The sequence below is a fragment of the Leucoraja erinacea genome, chromosome 40, assembly GCF_028641065.1.
Source record: "Leucoraja erinacea ecotype New England chromosome 40, Leri_hhj_1, whole genome shotgun sequence".
Taxonomy (NCBI): Eukaryota; Metazoa; Chordata; class Chondrichthyes; order Rajiformes; family Rajidae; genus Leucoraja; species Leucoraja erinaceus.
In genome coordinates, this window is record NC_073416.1 from 4,828,063 (window position 1) to 4,845,919 (window position 17,857).

The window sequence follows — 17,857 nt, forward strand, 5'->3', positions numbered from 1 at the left end:
CTTCTTGGCAAACTGTAACAAGGCCATCCTATTTTTGCGGCTAACCAATGGTTTGCATCTTGCAGTGTAGCCTCTGTATTTCTGTTCATGATGTCTTCTGCGGACAGTGGTCATTGACAAATCAACACCCGAGTGTTTCCGATCTGTCGGACAAGTGTTTGGGGATTTTTCTTTATTATGTAGAGAGAATTCTTCTGTCATCAGCTGTGGAGGTCTTCCTTGGCCTGACAGTCCCTTTGCGATTAGTAACCTCACCAGTGCTCTCTTTCTTCTTAATGATGTTCCAAACAGTTGATTTTGGTAAGCCCAATGTTTGGCTGATGTCTCAGTATTATTCTTGTTTCTCAGTCGCATAATGGCTTCTTTGACTTTCATTGGCACAACTTTGGTTCTCATTTTGATAAGCAGCAATAAAAGTTTCCAAAGGTGATGGGAAGACTGGAGACTAGGTGCTGAGAGCTCTCATACCTGCATTAAGGAGGCATTTAAACACACCTGTGAAGCCATGTGTCCCAAACATTATGGTGCCCTGAAATATGGGGGGGGGGGGGGGGTGGGGGGGGGGGGAGACTATGTATAAACACAGCTGTAATTTCTACATGGTGAAACGAAAATGTATAAAAATTGCCTTTAATAAAATTTGACAATGTGCACTTTAACCACATGAAGTTTTTTCTATTACAAATCTCAAATTGTGGAGTACAGAGGCAAATAAATAAATGATGGGTCTTTGTCCCAAACATTATGGATGGCACTGTAAATGATATATATTGGAAAGACATTTGTTAGTCTGGGGGTTTCCCTATATTGTACAATATTCTTGTTTGAAATCAGCCTGGTAGGATGTGGAGAATGAGGAAAGGAGGTCTCTGGGAATGACTTGGGGTGACTTGCTAGTTTTTGAAAGTTCAGAATTAAGCCACTGCTGCTGGTATATTGGTATAGTCTTAAGACAAGGCAGGTTCTTTTCCTTTGAGATACAGATAAATGAACATCTAGCTTGGCTTAGAATCTGTAGTGATAATTGTGTATCTGGCAACTGTAATTTTACCTGGTCATGTCTAAATAATTTCCCTTTGCATTTGCACCGCTTGACTGATTCATTGACAGTTCTAATAACATTCAAAAAAAAAGGAACGTTTATAGCAGAAGACAGGCAAGCATTTTATGTTTAAGGGGGGAAAGAAAAAGAGATCAAGGGAATTGTAACATCATTTCTTCTGATACCTTGGCCTTTGAATTTCTGCACCAGGTCGGAGATTGTCAAATTCAGGATACTTGCTGCTTGCTGAAGTGGGACAGGCGATTCATCTTGTGTTAAGCACCACAGATTTATTATGTTTCTACTTGATTACTGTTTGTAATTCCTTGGGTGCTGATCTGTTAAAACATGGCACATAGGACACACAGCTAACTTCAACATACTGTAAAATACTCATCTCGTGATCATCTTAGTCTTGGCTTTCTAAATACTTTACCAATTTTTTGTTCAATGCAATTCATGCTGGAATTGTTTTTGTTAGTAGTATTCTGTCTCTATCAATTGATTAGGACTTTTCTGCCAATTAGCAAATGTTTAATGCTCACAATTGATTGGGTTTTTAAAATTCGGTTCCTTCTCAATGAACCAAACTCATGTTCAAAAATTGTAGAACGAGGTGCACCTCTTTTAATTAGGACAGTTATTCGAACCGCTGATGCGTTATTGGAAGAATTTCTGAGAGTCTAAACCACCTGCAGTCAGCATAGATTTATTAAAGAAAGATCATGCCTGACTAACTTGAATTTATTGAGGCAGTTATAAAGGTGGTCATATTAATCACAATTCCTATATTAAAGATGGAGGTTCAGAGAATATTTTAGAATTTTCTTTACCTCCATTCAGTAGTTGTGCCAATGGGATGAGCAGAGCCACCGACTCGCAGTTACAGCAACACTGATCCTGATCTCTGATGCTTTCTCTGTGGAGTTGACATGTTCTTCCTGTGACTGCATGTGTTTCCTCCCACATTCCAAAGATGTGCCAATTGGTAGTTTAATTGGCTGCTGTAAATTGCTCCAAGCATATTGGTGAGTGGTCGAATCTTGGAGTTGATGGGAATGTGGGGAGAATAAAATTGGAGTAATATAGCATTGGTGTAGGGGTTTAATAGTTGACATGGACTTGGTGGGCCACAGGGCCTGTTTCGTCCAGCGACACTCTAGAAATTGGAGATTTTGGCTGTCAGGGATATGGACTATTTGGTTTCCAATTACATTAAATGTTAGTTCTGTGCTTTTTGTTTCTGGAAAATTGCATAGTTTGCTGGCAAACTGACATCAAAGTACCTTTGCTAATTTCTTACCTATCATCATGTCTTGTTCAGGTGAGTTTAATGATGCTCCCTTTTTGCAACCTCGGCCATGTTTTTAACTTTATTTCCTCCCTGTCTGGTATTTGTAAGGCTTGTTTAAATAGAAGATAAGTTTGTTCTGGCATTTTTGGGAGTAGTCCAATAGTTCAGTTTGCCACTTGGGACCCTACCAATTGGAGCATTCTGTGATTCCGATCAAAAGTTGCAGTCCAAAAACTCTCAGTCCTTTCATCTTGCATATGCCATTATTTCTATCATTTTGCCCAAGTACGTGTGTGATCAATATGTTTAGCATATTTACTGAAGCAAAACAGGTGGCTGTCCCAACTTGAAGTACACCTTAGCCAATCATATGCTGAAATTCCCTGTAAAGATAATTTTGATAATTCAGAGTGGCAGTTTCTCTTGACCTTTTTGTTGTGTTCATTGTTACATCACATGTATGCCGTCGTTGAGTTTATTGCCGTCAGTAAATTTGTAGATGGCATTGGAGTTGTTCTTAGCCACACGGTCATGGATGTGAAGAGATTAGAGCAGGGGGCTGAGTACACACAGGTGTACCTTTGTTAGGAAGGCGGAGGTGAGGTTGCTTCCAATGCACACTGATTGAGGTCTGCAGATGTGGATCCAGTTGCAGTAGGAGGTACAGTGGCCCATGTCTTGGAGCTTAGTGATAGAGTTTGAACGGGATCATTGTGTTGAACTGTAGCTGCAGTCGACGAACAACAGCTTGACATTGTGTTCCTGATATCCAGATGGTCCAGAGCAGAATGGAGAGCAGTGAGACAGCATTTGCTGTGACTCGTAGCGATTGGCAAATTGAAAGTGAGCCAGGTCATTTCTGAGGCAGGAATTAATTAGCGCCATAACCATCATCTCGAAGCATTTCATTGTGGTGATTGTAAGGCAGGTTATTATGCTCCTCTTGGTCATGGATGCCCGTCTGAAGCAGTTGGCAACCTCTGGCCGCTGAAGCAAGCTGTATACAAGATTATGAAGTGTGGAGTCAAGAACCTTTTGTTGATGCCACCAAGCTTTGTGCTGAACGAATAACGTGCAAAGGTGTTAATAGTAACTCGCATGAAGCGTTTAATGATCATTACCCGATTTGCCCTTCCAGGAGAAATATGTAGTGTTGTGTTTTTCATCAGAAAGTCTTGACTTGGTGATTATGTGAAATCGGTGCTCTGTTTGGATAATTCCTTAACAGTAAGAGCAGTTTCTCTTTCTGATCTTTTGTTGTCCATGAGACTTCTAATCTCCCAGGTCATGACAGCCAAGGATATGAGTTTATTTTGACTGCTGGCATAAGTAATCTGGTTGACTGCATTTTTTTGGGTAAGCTGTACACGGCATTTTTCTGAACCCTTTGCCAATTGTTTTGATGCTTCGCCATTTATTTATCCATGCCACAGGATATTGAGAAAGGAAAGAATGACAAAAGGCAATGGGAAAAGTTAATAATGTTTTTGTACAGTATTTTTTGCAAAGAATCCGGTGGCCAACCCGCAATCTCACCTCGGATGGATTGGATCAACAGAGCGCCGCAACTCTCAAGAACATCTTCAAATGAATGGACAGTCCCAATGCCCACCACACCCTTAAAAAAGAGGCTGCCCTTTGTGTCATCGAGCACATGAAGAAGCATTTTTGCCCGTATAATCTCAAGTGTCTCTTTGGGAGATGGAATGCTACTCTCCTATTCACTTCCTGTATCCCCGCAAATGTTGCATTTAAAAATACATATCCACTGAGATTCAGTTGAATTCCTTTTAATCATATTTTCCAATTGTGCATTCCAGATCATGTATTTGTATTTAAAGGAATTTCTGAGTGTTTTGTTTTTGACTTAATGAAAGTCTTAAGGGCCTGTCCCACTTAGGCTATGTTTTAGGCAACTAGGCTGTCGTCATATGGTGACCGGGGGTGTCGCCTGTACGGTCGTGAGTCGTCTCCTCAGTCGCCCAAAGAGTCGTAGCGTCTTTCTGGTCGCCGCTGGATTTTCAGCATGTTGAAAATTTTTCAGAGACAGTCGGTGACAGTGGGTTTGACGCCAATGAGCGTAGCTTGACTTCTCCTGACGTAGGTGCTGTTGTAGTTGTCGCCAGGTTAACGGAGGTTGTCACCAAGTTAATGTAGGTTGTCGCTGGTGCTGACTTTGTTTTTTTTTTTGTTGTTAAAGTAATGATTCTATTTCAAATTTTATGTCAAAGGGGTGTCCAGTCGCCGGGTTTTCGGTGACCTGCTACGACTATGGCAGTCGCCTAAAAATAGCTTAAGTGGGACAGGCCCTTTAGATGATTTGCATCTCAAAATGGGAAATTATTAAATAATAGACTGATAATAAGAATAGTTAACTGAAAATACAACATTTTAGATAAGTGAAAGGAACAAAGTGATTTCAATATACAGCTTTTGTATATACAATATACAGTTTTGTATATACAGCTATACAAAACTATTCAAGTTGGCGATGGACCAGAAGATGTGGCAATTTTGATTTTAGAAATGGACAAATTAAATACTTGATTTTTTTTCAAATCTTAGGAAAAGAATACAAAGACAAGTTAAAACGTTGAACTGGACAGCATCTTAAGGCAACAATTAGAACATTGTGTACAGTTTTGGGCAAACTGATCAAAAAGTGCAGTGAAACTTTACCAGAACTGATGAGTCCATTAGTGTGGAGAGACTTGTTTAAAATTAGGCTTTCACTGATGGATTTATCCTTGTATCTATCACCAGAAATATTTTTAGTGCACTGGGGTTCTTCCTTGCATTTAAATTGGCATTGTTGGTGATTACTTCAGTTCACATTGATGAACTGTGAAAACAAATAACAATGAATAACAGAACAGAATAGTGAAATGGATGTTTGAGTTCATTGTTAAAAGATCTGATTAATCTGATAATGAGTGTTTCTTCTTCATATCTGCCAAAAAAGTGAATAACATCATTTATCAATGGTGTTTTTAGCTTACTGCTGTATGCAAAAAAAAACCCCTGCTGTTCTCTATTATATAGGTGTCAGTAATTTATATGTGAAAATAACTGGAATATTTGAGGAAAATGAAAACGTGTTGGACGATCTTGTTTGGCAGAATGATAGGTTGCAAGTTATAGTGTTAGTTTGTGTTTTATGGCTGATTCATGGGCATTTCTCAATCAGGTTTCAAATAGAGCAAGTCAAGTCCAAAATACCACTTCCAGGAATTACAAATTTACTAAATATGACCACATTTAAATAGCAACAGTGGCAGCAGCTTTTGCAAATTGCTATCAACAGTTTTTGTGTTGTGATTCTTTATGCAGAGGCTTTTTTCCCCCCATCCTAAATCACCATCACATAGGTATGCTTTAATGTTTAAGAAGGAACTGCAGATGCTGGAAAATCGAAGGTACACAAAAATGCTGGAGAAACTCAGCGGGTGCAGCAGCATCTATGGAGTGAAGGAAATAGGCAACGTTGCCTATCTCCTTCGCTCCATAGATGCTGCTGCACCCGCTGAGTTTCTCCAGCATTTTTGTGTACCTATGCTTTAATGTTCTTTGAAGGAATGTCTATGAAGATGATAGTTGGCCTTGTCCAGTGGACAATTTTCATTATTTGTGTATTCACCTTCATCTATGCAGGAAAGTAGTGGAATAGGAATTCATTTTTTGATTATTGAAAAATAAAAATGCTGAAGTTGCAGAAAATCTGATATTTATAAGAACAAAATGCTGGGCATAACACTGCAGATCAAGCAGCATCTGCAGAGAGAGCAAAACAATGAACGTTTCAGGTCAGTCACTGGAAAAGCCACACTTTCTCTCTCCACATATGCTGCTTGACCTGGGATGTAACCCTTGTATTTTCTACTTGTGCTATACATTCTGGTTAACTAGTTTCAGTTAACTTCAGATTTAAATGAATTGGTGCAGTTGTACAAGTTTTAGGATTTTATTATACAATGTGGAAGGAAATATCTGCAGCATCACCTACCTGCAACACCAGGACATCATTCTCATGTGATTGCCAGGCATGGTTTCCTCATACTACCAAGTTAGGCTTTACTCCTACAGTATGTGAAGGATGAACACCAATGGAACAGTGAAGATTCTCTACCAGGTAGGTAATTTACTTTGACCACCTCCTCTCTCACTTCTTTCAGTCTTGTAGGCTTTGTTCTTATCACATCTATTTGGAATCGAACCATATCAGCAGTTATTTATCTCTGTTGCAGGGCAGCTACATGCTTTTTCACATATTGCCAAACATCAATTCAGTTGGAAATTATTGTGAATCCTCCACAATGTGAAATGGACATGGGGACCCATGTTTTAACTTGGTGTGTTGCACAGTTTGAAAAGATTTTGACCATCAGCAAACATAACAGTATTTAAATGTGCTTGATGACTCCAGGATTAATTCCTGAAGTGGGAAATCTGATATTTAAAATGATTTGCCAAAGACACATCCAGTAGATACATAATTTGAGCAGGTTATACAAAGTCTGACAATTACTTCTCAGTTGCACAAGTTGAAACTTGGGCTAAATTTGAGTTGAATCATGTCATTCCCAACCCAGTTATAATTGTGTTCCCTTTTAAAAAATACAGCATATGCAAAACACCAAGGTTCACATGAAACAACTACAACCCTGTCCTCTCCCTTCACCCCCATTATTTGTTTAACGAGCTTTTGACTGGTAATTTATTTAGTACTATCTGTACAAAACGGTGAACTGCTTTGAAAGATAAGATTTTAAAATGTTCCACATTATTAGTTATCGTTTGGAAATGTTTACCAATGAATGACAGGGATGATGATGTGAACGAATATTTTTGAAATTGAAATGTTAAAGTTCTAAACAACCTACATTTTGAACGGTTTTACCAGAATCTCTTTCTTTGTAGATTTGGATAAATTTGCAGCCGATGATATCATGGATCCCATTGCCAAAGCAAAGATGGTGGCATTGAAGGGAATTAAAAAGGTTATGGCCCAAGGAAACATCACTGTAGCACCAGGGATGAATAGGTAGGTTTTAATTTGATTTTGTGCAGAATAATAAAAAATAGGATTAGGCAGATTTAATACAAATGAAAATATTTTATTTCGTAATCCAGATTTCGATTTATGTTTCAGTGAAAATCGGATTTAAGCTTAAAGAATATTGAATTTTTAAAAAGTCACTTTGCAATATTCACAGTTAATCAATTTTTATGGTTGCTTAGGCAGCAAGTTTCATTATTAGCGCAGAGGTTGGCTGGAGCTCCAGGAGCAAATGAGGCCCAGACTAAATTGCCACCTGGAAACAGTCAGGTATGTCGCCTCTCTTTAAAAACTCGCTCATCACTTTTTTAATATTCTTAGTCATGCGTTGAGTACAGGAAAAGAATAAGCAATAAAAGAAAAATAAAATAAGAAAAATAGCTGTTCACATTTTTTCGAGCAAGGAGTGCAATGTACCGTAAAAGAATTCTCATCCTCAAAGGTGTTTTGGGGGGTGTCGGTAAGAGGATTGTATTTTGTTTTGTTCAGCTAAAATATGATGTGTATGCTTTTATTCCTTTGGGTTCTTTTATCCCCAGCAAACATTACCGTGCCCATTGCCCTTCCCTCAGCTAAGGTTCAGCAAAAAATAATTGCAAGGCACTTGGGAATTACCAGTAGCCACTTTACCAAATAAGCATTGGTAAATGTCCAGCATCTGAAATCACATTGATTCAGGGTTTTAACAAAACTTGTCATTAGTTTTCAAAACTAATTCATTTAATTGAAGTTTAAAATGTGTCAGTCCACCTGCATACGTAACTTGATTCACTCCTGAGCATATTTGCATTTTAAAGGTATAAAGGGAGTTGATACTTCCTTTTTCATTCCTTATTGCTTGTGTTCACTTGGCTTCACCTGGTTTTTGTTTGTTTCCCATTTCAAAAGTTCAGTATTAATTTATCCGGAAATCATCAAAATGCGTAGATCTGGTTCTGCACAAGTCCAAATCCACTAATGATTAGGGTTTCCATTTCCCCAACAGGAAACTAATAGTGAACAGGTGCAGACTCGGCCAAATCCACCAACCTTTGTCCAGGGGTTCGTAAGTAAGTGTTTGGCTTTATTAGTGAACTGTGTGGCAGTTTGAAATCTTGCTGTTTAGAATTTTCTTTTAAATATAACACTGAAATTTAAGTATATCAATTCAAAATAATACAACTTAAAAATAGAAGACGAGAAGTTCAGATCTGAGCATCTGCCTCTTTGCAGTCATTTGTGGTTTCTCGACTTTGCAAAAGGGCAATAGTTGTACATTTTGGCACGCTCCTTTAAAATCTTAAGATTGACTTTCTCTGGTTCAGGTTGATCTTGTCAAAAACTTGCATGTTTGGCAACATTCCAGAAGATGCTACTTGCTAAGTGTCAAGTAAATGCCTTACAGAATCTGTGTGAAGCTCTGCACTCGACAAAATGTTTTCATTCATGTGAATCTGAATCCCCAGCATCAAGCTTTTCTAAAGAAACTGTGGACTTCCAGCTTTTTCCAGCATTCTGCTGAAAGAAAATGGCACAATCTCTACTGCTGTTAGATTAATATTTTACCTGTACAGAAATTCTTGTAATTATTATAACTGCAAGCGGAATCAACCTGACCAACTTTTCAGTGTTCTGAGCAGATTCTTTCAGCTTTAAAGCCCTGTCCCACTGTACGAGTTCATTCAAAGAGTTCTCCTGAGTTTGCCCTGATTCGAACTCGGAGATTTACGGTAATGGCCGCTCGTCGGTACTTGGGGCTCTCGTGGACATTTTTCAACATGTTCAAAAGTCTTCACGAGTCTTCCCAAGCTTACCGCCTTTCCTGAATACCTGCCGTTAGCGTTACGAGCCGCTAAGAGACGTCCCCGAGCTCCGACGTACCCGCTATGTTCATTCTCCGTGCTTACCACGAGTTTGATTTTTTTTAAACTCGGGAGAGCTCTTGGAATGAACTCGTACAGTGGGACAGGGCCATTATATCACCTAAATGATATCATTGTTGGTGACAAGAGAATGAGTCTTTGCTCGAGCACAAATACATTTGGCCAACATTTCTTGAGTTAAGCTGACAACCAGATTTAAACTCAATGGGGAAACATGCCTGTAACTGTCTACATTGTGCATTATACCTTCAGGTACACTAAACATTTGTTTGAAACATCTTCATGCTTCAGGGTGGCGGGAGAAAAATGTGCAAGGGTCAAAATTGCAACCAGCTTTTAAAACTGCCTATCTGTTGTGATTGGGCCGCCACCAAGCCTTACTAGATAAGTCTTAGATAAAGTTAAAACTAGATACATTTGTTCCCATGGATCACTCCCCAAATCTGTGTGAATTGTTTCTTTATGACTAGGCAAAGTTAAACCTTCTGGACATCGTAAGAGTGGTAACAGCCCTAAACTGGAAAAATCTGCAGGCTTGCAATGGACTAATTGACCCAATCGGATTTGTTGATTTTGTGTCATAATTCTGTTCTATATCCACCCAGTGATTTTTCAGCTTGAAGGGGGTTTAAGTCGGATGTTATTTTAATGAGAGAATCCTGCAAATTTCTGGCAAAGCTGTAATTTCTGCTTGTCGGAATGGACCATGATTTGTCGATTGACTTTTTCCTCAGTGAATTATTCTCTTCTGGGAAGGATGTGGTCACATTCTAGGAAATTCACTTTGATCTGGAACAAAATTCCCAGTTATAATGGTTTGTGAATCTAAGTTTCCAAACGTCAGCTGTCACACAAGATTGGCACATTGCCTTTTACTATTTGAGCTTGTATTCACATCCACCACCAGAGAATGGAAAGACAACCTCCTCCCTTTTGTTTAATAGTCCTTTATGGGGAGCCTCAAGCTGTTGGGGGGAAAAAACTGCGGTGGAAAATGGACACGTGATAAATTAGCACGTTACTATTGTTCGTCCAAGATCAAAGCTGTAGAAATGTGATCCACGAAAAATGCTGGAAAATTCTTCAAGGATAAAGCAGAATCTATGATGAGAGAAACAGTTTGGATGAAGGATCAGTATCTTGGAATGTCACTTTTCTTTTCCATGTCCACGTGCCAGCTGGCCCACGAGACTGCTGCCAGCATTTTCTATTTAAATTTCTGATTTGTAGTTTTATAGTTTCAGATGTGCTTTAATCAGCTATCCAGTTTACGAGACTAGTCAGAGTACCACTAAAAATAAGATGCGCTGACGCCATGTGAAGATTGTATCTGATATACTGGTAATATTTTTCTTCAGGCATTGATTTCCTGCATTCAAAAGTATGTGATATTCTGTTTAAAAAAATCTCCTTGTCACATGTTGCACTTTTGACAATCAGCAGGGAAATGGTTCCATTATTATATTTCAATAAGGGAATATAACAATATTCTACTTTACTTTTAGAAGCTGTTGGCAAAATACCTAACAGAATGTATTTTTTCTTCCATCATTTATCGGTGCTGAGTTTAACATCTTGTGCAATTGCTTTCGGGCACGGGAAGCAGACACAGAATGATTAAGACTTGCATGTTGTCTAATTATACATTTGGTTCTTGTGCTGTAGATGAGGCAGAGCACCGGCAGTATGAAGAATGGCTGCTGCACACTCAACAGCTGCTTCAGATGCAGCTGAAATTTTTAGAAGAGCAGATTGGTGTCCACAGAAAGTCGAGAAAAGCATTATGTGCCAAACAACGGACGGCCAAGAAAGCGGGACGCGAGTTCCCCGAGGCAGATGCAGAGAAACTGAAACGGGTTACAGAGCAACAAAGTAAAATCCAGAAACAACTTGATCAGGTAAGGTTTGATGATGAGAGATTCTTTTCATCTAACGTTGACTTAGTCCAGTATCTTCCTTTGTTACCTTGATTCAACAATATGTTTTGCTAAGTAGTTGCTGCGTGTAATATTGTAAATGCATTAACAGGTATTTGAAAGTCGTTGGTTCCATCTATCTTCCCATCCAATTCATCACCACCTTTATGATGAGATAACCATACATGCTTAAAGGCATGTTTGGCTGCTATTGCTTTCCCTATGTATTTTTGAAGCCCTTCAGTATGCTTTCCGTGTATGGAACAGGCATATATTGAAAAATGTACTTCACACCTTTGTGAAATCAATTTTGTCTCAAGTTCCATTTTTTATTCTCTGAAGCAATAAATCCCTGCTTAAAGTTCCATAGAAACAGGTACATATCTCCAACCCGGCTTAGCATGAACATTTCTCTTAATAGAACTGTTTCCCTAATTATAACCATATAACAATTACAGCACGGAAAAAGGCCATCTCGGCCAGTCCATGCCGAACAATTAGAAAATAATTGCCAGCGTTTTGTGGAATGAGCTCTGTCAATGCTGAAAGTAAACTTTAATTATTATATTTACATCCTAGAAGTATGTAAATTTGATTGGAATATGAATTGCTCCATTGAAATTAGTGTTCAATTATAGCTTGTGCTGATTAAGTGGGTTATTATAAAATTATCCTGAATTTTTTTTAAATTTATTTTTTTAACAAAGGCATAATTAATTTCAAGTTTTTCTAAAAATTGTGTTTCAGGTCCGCAAACAGCAAAAGGAACATACAAATCTTATGACCGAATATCGGAATAAACAGCAGCAGAAATGCTCCTTATCTCCCTCGGGGGTGATCGGGACAGCCACATCCCAGAATCCTCGCGTAATGCCGAAACTTGCAACACCCATGTTATCGGCAGCACTAGCCCAGCAAGGAGGATCACTCCTTGGACCCCAAGCATTACCGCAACAACCAAATACACTAATAGGACACACGGGAAACATACGACTGCCACTTCAACAAGGACCAACTTTCTTAACCTCAGCTGTGACCCAACAGCAAGAATATTCTTCCGCCTCAGCAACTGTTTCTTCTGCCACTCCAACTAGCTTTTTTCCTGGAAATTCTGCTGCTCAGACACTTGCGAATGAAAACAGACTCCTGCAAGAGAGACACCTTCAGCTGCAAAGAATGCAGCTTGTTCAACAGCAAGGACTAGTTGGGCCAACTCAGCAACAAAGCATCATGGGGAAATTACAACAACAAAATATCATTGGACAGCTTCAACCGACGACTCAGCAAAATATTGTTGGTAACAAACCAATATTGGCCCAGCAGGCTCTCATGGGCCAACAGCAACAAGGCTTCATTGGACAACAGCAAGGGATTATTGTACAATCACAACACCAGCCAGGTCAGCAGCAACTACCCCAGCCGCACATCGGTCAGGGGCAACAGCAACCAGGAGCACCACACCAACAGAGTCTGGCACCTCAACAGCAACACCTACGGTTGATGAGTCAGCAGCATATGTCTCCAATTGGTCAGCAGCAAGGCCTCCTCCTACATCAGCAATCCCATCAACAGGGACTTGCCAATCAACCTAAACCTCCAAGGCCTCAGCAAGGTCTTATGGCACAGCAGTTGGCACATCAGCAAGGTCTTGCAGGTCAACAGCAAGCCCTTGCGTCTCAACAACAGCAACAGAATCTAGTTTTACAGCAACAGACATCCAATGCTGTTTTGCAACAGCAAGGACTCATAGGCCCTCAACAAGTGAATGTTTCTCAGAGTCAACAGCTGGCAACAATGACTCCATTGCAACAACATCACCTTCAAGCAGTTTCAGGACAGCTTCACCCACAAAGTGTTATCAGGCAGAACAACATCCTTCGGCTGTCCACCCCTTTGCAAGGTCAGCAGCAAAGTACAATGGTCCATCACGCCCGAATGCAGGGTATAATGAGGCAGCAATCGCAAGATGTTTTGGGACAACACTTAGCATCACAAGGTATAATTGGGCAGCAGACTCCATTCCACGTCCTCAGGCACCAGCTGCCTGGTATAATGGGGCAGGGACAGCAACAACATCAATCCCAAGGCATGATCACACAGAACATAAGGCAGCAGCATCAGCCCCTCGTATCAATGGAACAAGGACTGCAATCCCAGCCTCAGGGTGCAATGACCCAGGGTCAGCATCATCAGACCCAGAGCACAATTGGACAGGGACAGGAGCATCTGCCCCTCACTGCAGTGGGAATGGGCCAACAGGCACAGGCACAGGCACAACCACCGCCCCCCGAGCCTCAGGTAACGATGGGGCAAGGAATGGCACAGCAACCACCCCCATCCCAGAACATGATTGGGCAACAACCACTGCCACCATCCCAATCCCATGGGACTCTAGGTCAGCAAACACCATCCCAACCACAGAGTACAATCGGGCAGGGGATGGGACAACCGCTCCAGTGCCAGGCCACCGTGAGGCAACAGCCCCCGACCCAGGGCATCGGCGGGCAACAGCCCCAGACTCTGCGCATGGGCAATGTGGGACAACAGCCCCAACCGCTGGGTGCTGACGGACAACAACACCAGAACCAGGGCACCACGGGACAACACCCCCAGCCACTGGGTGCTGGCGGGCAGCAGGCCCAGGGCACGGTGGGACAACAGTCCCCAACCCAGGGCATGGTGGGGCAGCAGCCCCCAACCCAGGCAACAGCGGGTCAACAGGCACAGGGTACCGCAGGACAACAGGCCCAGACCCAGGGCACAGTAGCACAACAGGCCCTGACCCAGGACACGGCGGCTCAACGTGCTCAAGGTACCGCTGGTCAACAAGCCCAGACCCAGGGCACCGCTGGTCAACAAGCCCAGACCCAGGACACAGCGGGTCAACAGGCCCACACCCGGGACATTAGAGGTCAACGTGCCCTGGGCACAGCCGGACAACAGCCCCAGACCCAGGGCATGGCTGGACAACAGCCCCAGACCCAGGGCATGGCTGGACAACAGCCCCAGACCCAGGGCATGGCTGAACAACAGGCTCAGGACATAGCCGAACAACAGGCCCAGACCCAGGGAGCTGCAGGACAACAGACCCAGGGCAGAGCAGTTCAACAACCCCAAACGCAGGGCACTGAGGCTCCACAACCCCAGTCTCAGGGCACAGCGGGTCAACAGCCCCAGTCCATGGGCACCAGCGGACTACAGCCCCAGTCCCAAGGCACTGCGACTCAACCACACCAGGTCCTGGGTCCCGGCAAACAACAGCCCCAAACCCTAGGCCCCCGCATGCAACAGCCCCAGTCGATGGGGACCACGACTCAACAGCACGAGACCCAAGGCACCGACAGACAACAGCCCCAGACCCAAGGCACCGACGGACAACAGCCCCAGTCACTGGGCACCGTGACTCAACAGCCCCCGACCCAAACCACTGACGGAGAACTCACATCATCGCAGGGCACCGGCGAACACGAGCCCCCGTCCCAGGCTACTGACGAACAACAGCCCTCGTCCCTGGACACAGCGACTCAACAGACACCGACCCAAGGCAATAATGGAGAACACTCCTCATCGCAGGGCACCGATGGGCAACAGCCCCCATTGCGGGGCACCGGACAACAGGCCCAAACCCTGGGCACTGATGGGCAACACCCCCAGACCCAGGGCACCAGTGGACAACAGCCCCAGATACAAGGACAACAGTCCCCATCCATGGGCACCGGCAGACAGCAGCCTTTGGACAATGACGGACAGCAGCCCACATCACAGGGCACCAGTGGACAACAGGGTCAGGGCTCTGATGGACAACAGCACCAGTCCCAGTCCCAGGGCACTGTGGGCCAACGGCCGCAGACCACTGACGGACAACAGCCCCATACTCCGGGCACTGACGGACAACAGCCCCAGTCCCAGGGTGCCATGATACAACATCCCCAGTTCCAGGGCACTGGGGGTCAGCATCCGCAGACCCAGAGCCCCACAGTACAACATTCCCAGTCCCTGGGCACCATGGTACAACATTCCCAGTCCCTGGGCGCCATGGTACAGCATCCCCAGTCTCTGGGCACCATGGTACAACATCCCCAGTCTCTGGGTACCAGTGGACAACATTCCCAGTCTCTGGGCACGGGTGGACAACATTCCCAGTCTCTGGGCGCCATGGTACAACATTCCCAGTCTCTGGGCGCCATGGTACAACATCCCCAGTCTCTGGGTACCAGTGGACAACATCCCCAAACTCAGGGAGCCATGGTGCAACATCCGCAGAGCCAGGGAGCCATGGTACAACATTCCCAGTCCCTGGGTGCCATGGTACAACATTCCCAGGCACACAGCGCCATGGTACAACATCTCCAGACCCACGGAACCATGGTACCCCATCCCCAGACCCTGGGAGCCACAGGACAACAGCCTCATCAGGGCCCTTTGGGGCACGGAGTAGTACAGCAGCAGTTATCCCAGGGAGCTGTGGGAATGGGTCAGCAGCCTCAGGGGCTCGGTCTGGCAGGAGTTGGACAACAGCAAACGCAATCTCCTGGTATAATTGGAGTGGCACAACAGCAGCTCCAAATTCAGAGTACAATGGGGATAGCACAACAGCAACCCCATGGCGCAATTGGGATGGGACAATCTCAATCTCAAGCCCCAATGGGGCAGGCAAAGCAACAGCAGCAGCAGCAGCAGCAGCAGCAGCCCCAATGTTTGATTGGGATAAGGCATGGGCAACAACAGCAACTACTCCATGGCCTGATGGGACAATGGCAGTTGCAGACACAAGGTGTAGCCAGACAAGGACAACTACAGAACCTGTCTGGTCAAGAACAGCTATCCCAGACTATGGTGAACCAAGAGCAAGGACAGCAGCAACTGCGTTCACAGAGCATATTTGGGCAAAGTCAAGGACAGCTGCAACTGCAGAGCTTTATGGCACAGAGGCAGTCTCCAGGTACAATGGGGCAAGGACAGCGGTTTCAGAGTTTGGGTACAATGAGTGGAGAGCAGCAAGAGCAACAACAAGAGCAGCCGCCTCCGGGTACACTGAGTCAGGGACTGCAACGAGCCCAAATTGCAATGGAGCAAGATTCATTGCTGCCTCCCCAATGCGTAATGGGACAGGACCGTAACCAGCCCCAGATTCAGAATATGCCTAAGAACGCAGTAGGGCTGGGACAGTCTCCGGGTATGATGTATCAGAATCTACAAACACGATCAGTGATATCAGTGCAACAAGCAATGCAACAAGGTGTCGCAGGGCAGCAGAGATCAATGGCTCATCAAAATCAATTAATGAGACGTGTACACCCATCTGTTACAAATCTCCAACAGAATAATGGTCTCGGTTTGCAAGGAGTCGTGCGTGTAGCGACATCTCAGCAGCACGGAACAGTGGGAGATCCAAGGCAGGGAATGCAAAGCATCATGACTCCACAGTCGTTTCAACAGCAGCATCCAGGCCTACGTCCAGTCCAAGTGACCAGTCAACAGATGGGTTTGGGTCCTCTTCGTCCAGGCATGGTTTATGTGCAGCAAATTAAAGCTGAACATGGAGGGAAACCTCAAGAGATGGCCCATCTAATTCAAAACAAACAAGCAAGGCAGAACGCAGGGTCAACAAATGAATTGGTATCTGCCCAAGCTCATTGCAATCGTTCACAAATCCTCCATCCTGAGGTAAATAAAAACAATTCGGGTGATGTGTCACTACAAAATGAAACTTTGGAAACAATAGTACAGCCACAATCAGAAGTACTCAAAAGCCACGAATCTGAAGAAAGTACTCATTGTATGGCAAACCCTATTGGGATAATACATCAGAAGATATTGGATTCTAAATCTGATGCATCGGCAATGAAGCCACATGGCACTGGCGACAAAGCAAATTCTGTCACTGAGTCACAAACTAGAATTAATATGGAGACGCACGAGCAAAGCGAGTTGACTAAAGCTTGCACATTCGACTTCCCAGTATCCCCCCAAAATCAAGTCACAAAGGAGGAATACCCCGGACTGCGAGCAGAATCGTCGCTGTTGAATCAAACGAATGGGCAAGAGGAATGTGTGCACAAAGTGGTGGGAAGACAGGATAGCTGTTCCAACTTACAGGATGGTACTGTTAAAGGTGCCAACACAAGTGCAGGTCACTTAGTGAAACAGGAAAACATTGAGGCAATTCGCTGTGGGTATTCTGAGGGAACCTTAAAACATGAGTTAAATACTGACTCCTTCAATGCCTTGAATGTAGGGGACCAGTCTTTCCTTGCCCCCAGATCTGAAGCTGGACAACTGCTTCTGCAGAAACTGTTGCGCACAAAGAACTTGCAGCTTGTGGCACAGCGCTCTGGTGATGGAACACACTTAGCTATAAAAGGACACATTGAAAGCAAAGCCGTGATGATAGATCGGAAACTTCAAGGTGCAACTGGAAATCCAGAGGTTAGTTTACAATTATGTCAGCAAAGTTGAAAATTGAGAAAAGTACAGGTACTGGAAATGTAAAATAAAAAAGTAAATGCAGGAAATATTCAGCAAGTCAGGCTGCATCTAAAGGAAGAGAAACGTAGAGTTAATGTTTTGGGTCACAAATTCAGGAGAGTGTACTCTGTGTTTCTTCTCCCACGGATGGGGCCTGGACCTGTTGAGTATTTTCAGCGATTCCTTTTTTAATCTTGTATGTCAACAAGGGATTTGGGC

The 17,857-nt window shown here is 43.5% G+C and overlaps 1 protein-coding gene across 11 annotated transcripts in view; it reads left to right on the forward strand.

Moving 5' to 3' along the window:
- Positions 1-17,857, forward strand: part of kmt2d (lysine (K)-specific methyltransferase 2D) — a 133,672-nt gene that overhangs the window by 90,762 nt on the left and 25,053 nt on the right. For all 11 annotated transcript variants that reach the window (XM_055664509.1, XM_055664512.1, XM_055664508.1 and 8 more), the window contains 5 exons: positions 7,254-7,377; positions 7,575-7,662; positions 8,378-8,441; positions 10,920-11,152; positions 11,918-17,599. In XM_055664509.1, coding sequence (XP_055520484.1) covers positions 7,254-7,377; positions 7,575-7,662; positions 8,378-8,441; positions 10,920-11,152; positions 11,918-17,599 — 6,191 coding nt within the window. The remainder of the gene's footprint in view (positions 1-7,253; positions 7,378-7,574; positions 7,663-8,377; positions 8,442-10,919; positions 11,153-11,917; positions 17,600-17,857) is intronic.